This window comes from Pecten maximus, chromosome 9 (genome assembly GCF_902652985.1).
Source record: "Pecten maximus chromosome 9, xPecMax1.1, whole genome shotgun sequence".
Classification (NCBI taxonomy): domain Eukaryota; kingdom Metazoa; phylum Mollusca; class Bivalvia; order Pectinida; family Pectinidae; genus Pecten; species Pecten maximus.
Window position 1 is genome coordinate 1,721,327 of NC_047023.1, and position 11,156 is coordinate 1,732,482.

The following is an 11,156-nucleotide window of genomic DNA, read 5'->3' on the forward strand; positions in this document are numbered from 1 at the left end:
AGAAAGACGTCTCAAATGTGTCTCAAACAAATCTTCATAATCTGGATCAAATCATAGCAATATAACATCTTAACGGTATTATTATGCAGATGGACGATATTCTGAACATGTCATATGTGCTGTGAACGAGGATACTTCTCTAGTGTGTGAATCAAAAAGACTTGCAGTCATAGACAACTTTCTAAACAATCCTTTGTTTACGTATGGAATATTGAACGTGAATTGTCAATAAGTCTGTCGGAACTCTAAAAATAGTTAAGGACCCTGGACTGAACAGACGGAATTTATTGCCAAAGATATGTGTGTTGTTTCCCTACCATCGCACTTAAATTGAGTTTGCGTTCGGTAGCCCAGGAGGGATTTGAACTGTAGATTTAGCTCCTACCATTGCTAGCCGTAGATCCAGATCTACAACCAGAAACAATCCATGGGACTCCTCAAACCCTGCAAATTGGACAGTGCCGCAATTAAGGACAGAATTGGAGAAAATAGGGATTATTGCGCTTAATACGGGCATCACCAAGACTGGTTTAAAAAATATGTATTTAGAAAATGCGGGACGCAGCGCGAGAAGATCAAACTCCGTCATCACGAGTCAAACAAATTCCCAGCCCGAGGACGTGCACGAAATCGATGGTCCGATCGCTTACCCTATGCAGACCGAACCCACGAACAATTACGGGCCCGACCCTGCAAGGACAGACGGCGGACTACATTGCGACGCGGAGGTGCGACCAGCTAACAGCACGCCAACAAGTCCGCCACTATCGCGCAGTAATACCAGCCCACCGGAAACAGCGGCTCAAACAGAAAACAACATGGCGGCGCCCAGTGCTCAAAATACGGACGTCATTCAAAGTATGCTGGCATCTATGCAGAGCATGCAACAGACCGTCATGGGTCTTCAACAAACCGTAATGACACTGATCGGGGCGCGAGACGACCAACGAGGAATACTAGCGAGACATGACGCAACAGAATCCGGCTACAACTTATCAACAGCGTACGCCGCGATGAGACGTGACACAGAGGGAACCTCACAAACGGACAGAGTACAAGGTGGGTACACAGCTTGTGGCATATCATCTGAAAGTATTCCCCATCTTGATATTGTGTCCGACGCTAATAAAAAGAAAATTCTTGAGGGTCGTTACGTTAATTTGGCCTCGCTCCCCATACCAAAGTACGACACTGAACGGTCAGAAGAACACCAACGTAGGGGCATATACATTAACACGAACGACAGTGAAGACCAGAGACTAAACAAATCACTGACCATTTCGGAATTTATTACTGCTTTTGGCAAGTTTAAACGGATAATGTGTGGGAAATTCCCAGAAAGAAGAGGAGAGCTCGAGATCTACGAGGCCCACATCATAGAAATATCCAACATATATGGCCAGAAATTCTATGATTATCATTGCCAGTTTGCCCTAAAAGCAGCCACAGCACTGAGGGATAATAACCAGAAAGTTAATTGGGGCCTGAAAGATAATGGACTCCTGAGCATGGTGGTTGGCAACGCTAAAGTGAACGCATGTCAATTATGTTCGTCCACAACTCACTCCACATCATTCTGTCCCCAACAAAAGAATAGGCGGTCAGGGAAAAACTCACAGCAACAATATAACGGCTCACCACAAGGATCGAACTCGAAAGACACGGACAAATATGGACGTCCAAAAATCAAAATAGATGGAGTTGAAGTTTGCAATAACTTCAATGATGGGAAATGCCACTATGATACAGGATGTCATTTCAAACACATCTGCCACACATGTAAAGCTACCAGCCATGGAGCCAAGTCGTGCCGTAAGAACTTAAATGCAAGATCCCGCAGTGACGAGGCCCAATGACTACCCCATCAACCAGTGGAGAAAGATAACTCCAGCAAAGCCACAACACCCATAAATATAGACAGATTGAGAAAGGAACTTGTTGAACATCCGGATCGCGAATTTGTCAATTATTTATGTGACGGACTGACATATGGTTTCGACACAATGATAACAAATATAGAACTGACAACCAAAGTATGTAAGAACCTGAGGTCAGCTATAAATGATGATATAACTGTGGACAAACTCGTAGAGAGCGAAGTAAGCAAAGGATTTCTGTGTGGACCATACAAACAACTGCCTTTTCACTCTTATAGAGTCAGTCCCATCGGTGTCTCCTATGGAAAGTATTCAGGGAAACCAAGGCTCATAGTAGACCTTTCGTCACCACATCAGGATGAACAGCACCCTAGTGTCAACGACTTAATTAGCAAAGAAGAATGTTCCTTATCATATGTCCGTATTGATGACGCAATCAATCTTATCCAACAACTCGGTAATGATACTACAATGTGCAAAACAGATATATCGGACGCATTTAAGTTAATGCCTATACATCCATCACAGTGGCACTTGTACTGTATAGGTTGGAAGGGCAGCTTCTACTATTATACTAAGCTAGCTTTTGGGTGCCGGTCCAGCCCCAAGATTTTTGACAATCTTTCAACAGCCATATGCTGGATTGCTAGAAACAATTATGGCATTGACCATATTTTACATCTATTGGATGATTTTATCACATTTGAAGAACCAGAAAAATGTGGGGACAGAAATATGTCTATGTTGTATGTCATCTTCAATGGCCTAAATATACCGATGGCTCTACATAAGACTTGCGGACCAAACACAGTGATCGAATACCTAGGTATCATTCTGGACTCTCATAAAATGGAAGCTAGACTGCCGATAGACAAACTTCAGCGAGATACAGAGATACTCCGATCATTTCAAAACCGTCAGTCGTGTACAAAGAGAGAACTTCTTCAACTATTAGGTCATTTAAATTTTGCCAGTAAAGTTATTATCCCAGGACGCAGTTTCGTTTCACACATCATTAAGTTATCGACTACTGTGAAAGCCCTACACCACCATGTCAAACTGAATAGCGAATGTAGGGAGGACATTAGAATGTGGTTAACTTTTCTGCAATACTGGAACGGAGTAGGCATTTTTTATGATCTACAGATAACTACAACAGAGGACATCAAGTTGTACACAGATGCGTCTGGAACTAGAGGATTCGGGGGCTACCTACAGGGACAGTACTAGTGGTTCTCTCAGGCATGGCCACCGAATATACAGGATTATGTTCATAGCACGGACGAGATATCCATAGCTTTCAAGGAGTTGTACCCCATAGTCGTGGCAGCCATGATATGGGGACACGGATGGAAAGGCTTGCGAATCATGTTTATGTGTGATAATATCACGACTGTTGCCATTTTACATAAAGGCCGCTCGAAATCGGCGCATATCATGCCACTCATGAGGCGTCTTACTATGTGCGAAGCTAGAAATAACTTTGTGGTTATGGCTACACATGTACCTGGCAAACTTAATTTGATAGCTGACTCTCTGTCTCGTTTACAGATGGCACGGTTCCGCACACTAGCCCCAGAAGCAGACTACATTCCATGCCAAGTGCCACATCCGAAGGACATCTTGTGGAACTCCGAAGAACTGTAGACGGCTTGTGGGAGAATGCTATAGCCCCAAGTACAAGGCAAACATACAGCACAGGTTTCAAAACCTTTCTTCAATTCCTCCTGATGTCAGGTATTATGGCTTGTGTGAACTACAGTGACATGTCTGTCACAGAGGATATGCTGATCTATTTTGTGGCCCACTGCCACAATAGCAACCTCTCTTACGCAACCATCAAGCTATACCTATGTGGAATTAGATTTATGTGCTTACAGAAAGACATACCTTACCCTAGTAATGCTAATCTAGCCCGTATGCAGGCCGTCCTTGGAGGGGTGAAACGTGGGCGCGTGAAAACAGTTAAACCAAGATATCCAATTACATTTAACATTCTAAGAAATATATGTGGTTATTTGCGTAAGAACTCGAACTCCTTTTGTGACCTCATGTTAGAAACTGCTTGTACAATAGCCTTTTTTGGGTTTTTGAGATGTGGCGAGTTTACGGTGAAATCCAATTTTGACTCTAACGACAATCTTTGTGTAGAGGACATGACAATCGCTAACGACTATGTACTTCTATATTTGAAAAAGTCGAAAACGGATCCTTTCAGAGAAGGAATCATGTTGAAGATCTTTAAAACGAACAAATTTGTATGCCCGCATTGTGTATGTAGCAAGTATATGGAAAGTCGCCAACGGCAGACGCCCTCCCCAAAAGACCCATTATTTGTGACAGTCGGCGGACAACCCTTGACTAGAACAGTTTTCATTACTAAACTGCGGCATGTACTGGAATGCTTAAATATAAACTCTGACTTATACAATGGGCACTCCTTTCGAATAGGAGCGGCTACATCTGCAGCAGCAGTGCATATCGAGGACCATCTTATCAAAGTGCTGGGTAGGTGGTCCTCGGACGCTTATTGCAGGTACATACGAACACCACAATCCACGATCAGGGACGCTCAAATTGCACTGACAGCTACGTATCCATAGAACCGTGTTTTGGTCGACACAACATTAAGTTTTACAAACATTATAGTGGACGAATACAGGCTACACTTAGATTCCTACTATATTGTGTATTTGTGTGTAGGACTATTTGATGGTGCAGTACAAATGTATATACAAATATATTTTATAATCTTAACATTATTATAGCATTTTTGGGGTACTCAGCTAAATCATTTACATGACATATCCGAGTTATGGCCTTGTTTTCATTCGGATACTAAGAGGGATGGCTATTCCTCATAAAAAACTTTCCCAAAAATACTCATATATTATTTATAATTTGATATTAGAGGCATTTTATAAGCTATATGCATATGTCTCATAGCTACCCTGCCTACATCTGGTCTAGAGCCCAATGTGCCTGCCAGTCTGAGTAGAAGGGGTAGGGACTAATTATATAATGATAATTTCAGGCTAAGGTGTTGTTCCTCCTCTGGATTAGGTTTGCAATACTATAAACGTAGTAATCTGTCACAACAAGTTTGTACAGCTACGGATCATATATTTGCATTTGGACGTAATATTGTAGTAATCTGTCGCATGGGAAACCTGCACAGCTACAATGTAATCTGTCAACCATATTGCAGTACTGTGGTAATCTGTCGCCGCCAGTCCGCACAGCCACAGTATAGTCTGCTATACAATTGGTAGTAATCTGTGAAACTTTGTTTGCACAGCTACACAATTTTACTGCCTAAACCAAGAGAGGGAATAGTACCATTAAAAGTGTTAGGCTGAGTCTACCCCATATATGCCAAACATGATTTGTTTTTATGTAGTATGATGATTATAGATAGATAACTGGATGTATGTATGGAGTGTAATAGTATTATGTGTATTAGATTTATATGTGATGATATGAATATGATTAAATGTTGTACATAAACTATCTTTTCGTCATTTGTTCAATTTAAATGTCAAATATACAGCTATCACTAAAGTATAATCTACAGCATTCTAGAAAACATCTCTCCCGTAAAATATGATAGAAGTTCAATGATTGATGTGTGAAATTAATTAAGTTATGACATACTACAACTACATAAAATAGCTTGAAACCTGCTCAAAATGACTTATCTGGGAAATATACCATAATAATAAGACCAGCAACAATTCATTGTCTTGTCCACCGCCAAACAACGTGACAAAAGCAGACAAGCTTGTGACCAAGAAATCCCGAACAAGCTGTCTTAAGTATACATAGAAATAAATATGACAAGTTTAACGTAACTCAGGGAATACCCTAGCACCAAGATGATTAACCAAAATAATGTACTGGTTAAGTCTATATATAACGAGCTTTACAGGCAAGCGAAAACTTCTCGTACCATAAATTGGGCTAAACTGGCGAAGAACATATTATGTACTCATGGTTTTGGTTATGTTCCGCTTGAACAAGGAGTTGGAGATATTGATGTATTTTTATCACTAATCTAATGAAGGGTACGAGACATATTTATACAAGACTGGCATAGAGAGCTTGTCGACTCGCCACGAGCCAGATGTTATATACTTTTCTTAAATGAATTTGGTTACAAGAGATATCTTGCTATTGTTAATATTAAAAAAAAACCCAAAAAACCCACAATGTTTCGGGTATCTTCTCAAATATTGAATACAGAAGCCGGAAGATGGCATCGCCCGATTCCAATACCTCCGGAAATGCGTTATTAAAATGTCTGTACTCAAATTGAAAACGTATATCATTTTCTTATGGAATGTCCCTTATATTCAGAAATTAGGTCAAATTTTTGTATAGGAAATATCATGTTAGACCTAATATGTTTAAATTTATAGGTGTTATGTCATCAGAGAACTATATCGTCATGCAAAACCGGAATATGTATACATGTACAAAGCAAATGAATTAAAAAATGAAATACTGTTTAACTAGGAGACATGTGAAATTACGTGTACCAGTATATTACCCTTCGCTTACTTTATGGTAACAGTGTTTTCATGTTTTAATGTTCTGTCGTAAATACTGTGATGAATTATTTCATTTATCAGTTTGTCAATTGTTGTTAGCTGAAATCGTACGCAAGTAGTATTATATCTATAACTGTTCCTACTGAGTATAATCCTAGTATGTATTGAAATGGCAGCAAGTCATATTATAGAACTTTTCTGTGACCAGCTGGGATGGGGAACCCAGTCTGTCTTCCAGGCTAAGGTTATCTGTTATCAAATTAATTTACAGCTTGGTATTCAATTAATTTGCAACGGTTATGTTTGTAGAATTTAAGTAATATGTTTATTGTACATGCACACACAATATTGTCTAATAATTGGCCTACTGTAATTATATATAGCTATTCCTCAACCGAATAATACCAAATGGTTCTTTAATGATTTATAAAGAAAGAAATGGAGGGTCAAGTCAAGGTATTGTAATTGGCGTTTGCTTGACATTCATACGGTTTTCTCAGGTCTTTGAATCCAGCATCAGTTCTCTTTGATATTTTGCAGATCAATGGAGATTTTCAACCCCAGGCTATTTCTAATACCTTGTCAAATAATTCAGTATCTGACAACAATTTGAATTTTACAACGCTGCAACTTGCAAGTGATGACATAGTTGTACTAGTCTATTATCTTAATATTTGTTAGAATCGCGTCACTTGATAAATATACTGTTTGGTGATAATGAATAAACTTGTACATTATTAATAAAATTAGCTCATTATTGTTCATCTAATTAAGTTACTACCTGGTGTAAATTTGTTTTCACTTGCAGGCAATATTTAGTCCAGATTTGTTAATTATCATGCAAACCACAACGACTTAATAAAATGTGTCCCCTTCATCCCCCCTCCAAAACGTCACCTGTCCATTACCTGATCCAAACAGACTCAGCTGACGGTGATCACAACGATTTCTTTTTTTTAAAAGAAGGTTTTAAGGAAAATAACTTCAAACGGTTTTAATTTGTAATCTCAAATTTTTGGGGTTTATGATGCACTAGAATGCACCACAGAGCTTTATATATTTCAATTATTCGGGGGAGCACACCCGAACCGCCCCCCCAACCCCATAATATTAAGCCGCAAGCCCCCCCCCCCCCCCCCCCCAAAAAAAAAAATCAAATCCTGTATCCGCCACTGAATATTTCATTACCCAAGTTTGACAAGTACACCTGATTATGTGCAAAGAATTCACTATCTGACGTTATGTCTGTATGTTGAATAAATGCATCCACTTAAACCGGGATAATCATCGTCAATTCCGGGAACAATTTTAGTAGGGACCACACACCACCAGATAAGGTGTTACTTTAATAACGGTAATTGTGATTTGTTATGCTATACCGGAAGGTCTTGCGATGTGTGTCTATTTTAGGTACAAACGCCGATTGGAAGGATTTTGCAAAAGACACACAGGATAATAACACCCTTCAAAACAAATGGAGAGTTACAGTAGAGATAAAATGAATAAAACTGCATCATACAGCTGTTTGGTCCTCCTAGGACTCGTCAACGGTGCTAGGGACATCACACAGCTGTTTGGTCCTCCCAGGACTCGTCAACGGTGCTAGGGACATCATACAGCTGTTTGGTCCTCCCAGGACTCGTCAACGGTGCTAGGGACATCATACAGCTGTTTGGTCCTCCTAGGACTCGTCAACGGTGCTAGGGACATCATACAGCTGTTTGGTCCTCCTAGGACTCGTCAACGGTGCTAGGGACATCATACAGCTGTTTGGTCCTCCTAGGACTCGTCAACGGTGCTAGGGACATCATACAGCTGTTTGGTCCTCCTAGGACTCGTGTCACATACCGGTTCGGGATGTAAATATATGTATTGTGTAAATATGATATTTGTAACCTTTTAATTTACGCGCCGATTTCTCGCGCGCAACTTTTGTATGTTACTGCGAGGACACGAAGGTATAGCGGGCAGCCATATTGACAGGTAGAGATGTGAATATATTGGGAAAGCCATAAGGAGCGTGAAATTCAGCCACGGTAAGTTGATATGTTTTTATTTCAGGGTATTTGTCGTATATATGGCAGTACTGATCTAACAGGTGCGCGTACGTACGATACCGAGAGCGGTTATGTGTATTGCCATGTTTGTATAAAATAACTATTGAATGAATGTTAATTATATTGTTAGGGTATAGTCTTATAGGGATTGTTATTTATATATTGTAGCTCCATTCCAATGGCCATATCATGACCATGTCCTGTCAACGCTATATACATACCTATTATCTATGAGCTGACGGTGAATGTATGGCGGCCCTGAACAGCCGTATGCAGACGATTGTTTACCAAAATGGACACATGTTCGTCTTCTTATAACGCCTGGCGGTGTGGTACTACAATGACTGTTATGTCGTTGCAGGAGTTCTGATATTCTCTGACACATGTATCTGAATATTATGGAGGCCCAGCTGTGTGTTGTGGCTATATTAATTGTCTGGTCATTCATTGATTGATTTACGACCATTTCATGAGAACGTTCGACTTGACTGTACTATATGTACATGCTGCTGGTGTCTATTTGTTTGGTGAAACTCTCTCCATGCGGTGCCTGATAGCTGACAGGTGATTTGGATTTCACCGACATCTATGGAACATCAGTGGGGACAACAACATGAATACACCAAGAGGTCCAGGAGGGGTATATTGACATTTATGTGTGGGATCTACTGCGCCAGTCACCACCAGTGCTCATGAACTTTAGGGATGTTAGGTGTAAATATATTTATGTAGTATAGCGACCAGTGTTGTGAATATATTAGTGAAGCATAATATTGGAGTGAGACATCATCATTTAGAGTGAAAGAGGGACTATCGTGTGTGCAAGTGTGTCTTATATTGTATAGTTGTACATTCACTTTGTAAATTGTAATAAATGTAAATATTGTAACCTTTTGTCTATTTCATTTGTTAAATATGTTGCAAGCCGTCTCGGTTAGTCAGTGATGTAAGGAACATCATACAGCTGTTTCTACCTTCCAGGGCTCGTCAGTGATGTTAGGGGACATCATACAGATGTTTCGTCCTCCTAGGACTCGTCAACGGTGTTAGGGACATCATACAGCTGTTTGGTCCTCCTAGGACTCGTCAACGATGCTAGGGACATCATACAGCTGTTTGGTCCTCCTAGGACTCGTCAGTGATGTTAAGGCAATCATACGGCTGTTTCGTCCTCCTAGGACTCATCAGTGATGTTAGGGACGTCATACAGCTGTTTTGTCCTCCTAGGACTCGTCAGTGATGTTAGGGACATCATACGGCTGTTTCGTTCTCCCAGGACACGTCAGTGATGTTGGGGACATCATACAGCTGTCCTTCTTGGACTCGTCAGTGATGTTAGTGACATCAAACAGCTATTTCGTCCAGGACTCGTCATTGATGTTAGGGACAGCAAACAGCTATTTCGTCCAGGACTCGTCAGTGATGTTAGGGACACCATACAGCTGTTTGGTCCTCCTTGGACTCGTCAATGATGTTAGGGACATCATACGGCTGTTTCGTTCTCCTAGGACTCGTCAGTGATGTTAGGGACATCATACAGATGTCTCGTCCTTCCAGGACTTGTCAGTGATGTAAGGAACATCATACAGCTGTTTCTACCTTCCAGGGCTCGTCAGTGATGTTAGGGGACATCATACAGATGTTTCGTCCTCCTAGGACTCGTCAACGGTGCTAGGGACATCAACAGCTGTTTGGTCCTCCTAGGACTCGTCAACGGTGCTAGGGACATCATACAGTTGTTTGGTCCTCATAGGACTCGTCAACGGTGCTAGGGGCATCATACAGCTGTTTGGTCCTCCCAGGACTCGTCAACTGTGCTAGGGACATCATACAGCTGTTTGGTCCTCCTAGGACTCGTCAACGGTGCTAGAGACATCATACAGCTGTTTGGTCCTCCTAGGACTCGTCAACGATGCTAGGGACATCATACAGCTGTTTGGTCCTCCTAGGACTCGTCAGTGATGTTAAGGCAATCATACGACTGTTTCGTCCTCCTAGGACTCATCAGTGATGTTAGGGACGTTATACAGCTGTTTTGTCCTCCTAGGACTCGTCAGTGATGTTAGGGACATCATACGGCTGTTTCGTTCTCCCAGGACACGTCAGTGATGTTAGGGACATCATACAGCTGTCCTTCTTGGACTCGTCAGTGATGTTAGGGACAGCAAACAGCTATTTCGTCCAGGACTCGTCAGTGATGTTAGGGACATCATACAGCTGTTTGGTCCTCCTTGGACTCGTCAGTGATGTTAGGGACATCATACAGCTGTTTCGTCCTTCTAGGACTCGTCAGTGATGTTAGGGACATCATACAGATGTCTCGTCCTTCCAGGACTTGTCAGTGATGTAAGGAACATCATACAGCTGTTTCTACCTTCCAGGGCTCGTCAGTGATGTTAGGGGACATCATACAGATGTTTCGTCCTCCTAGGACTTGTCAACGATGCTAGGGACATCATACAGCTGTTTGGTCCTCCTAGGACTCGTCAGTGATGTAAGTGACATCAAACAGCTTTTTCGTCCAGGACTCGTCAGTGATGTTAGGGACAGCAAACAGTTGTTTCGTCCTCCTAGGACACGTTAGTGATATAAGGGACATCAAACAGCTGTTTCGTCCTCCTAGGACACGTTAGTGATATAAGGGACATCAAACAGCTGTTTGGTCCTCCTAG

At 41.4% G+C, this 11,156-nt stretch overlaps 2 protein-coding genes and 1 long non-coding RNA gene across 3 annotated transcripts; all 3 read left to right on the forward strand.

Annotated features, from left to right (window-relative positions):
• The first annotated feature begins 2,003 nt into the window (after nucleotides 1-2,003).
• Nucleotides 2,004-3,107, forward strand: LOC117334786. The gene has a single exon (XM_033894588.1). The coding sequence runs from the start codon at nucleotides 2,004-2,006 to the stop codon at nucleotides 3,105-3,107; it is 1,104 nt and encodes a 367-aa protein (XP_033750479.1).
• Nucleotides 3,108-3,619: 512 nt separating this feature from the next.
• Nucleotides 3,620-4,480, forward strand: LOC117334792. The gene has a single exon (XM_033894597.1). The coding sequence runs from the start codon at nucleotides 3,620-3,622 to the stop codon at nucleotides 4,478-4,480; it is 861 nt and encodes a 286-aa protein (XP_033750488.1).
• Nucleotides 4,481-8,370: 3,890 nt separating this feature from the next.
• On the forward strand, nucleotides 8,371-9,373 carry LOC117334943. Its single transcript, XR_004534256.1, has 2 exons — nucleotides 8,371-8,463; nucleotides 8,653-9,373. It is a non-coding gene; the product is annotated as an uncharacterized LOC117334943 (long non-coding RNA).
• The last annotated feature ends 1,783 nt before the right edge of the window (nucleotides 9,374-11,156 follow it).

What these genes read in the sequence shown, in the direction of transcription:
- LOC117334786 (XM_033894588.1), top strand. Translation starts at nt 2,004, where the DNA reads ATGATAACAAATATAGAACTGACAACCAAAGTATGTAAGAACCTGAGG.
- LOC117334792 (XM_033894597.1), top strand. Translation starts at nt 3,620, where the DNA reads ATGGCTTGTGTGAACTACAGTGACATGTCTGTCACAGAGGATATGCTG.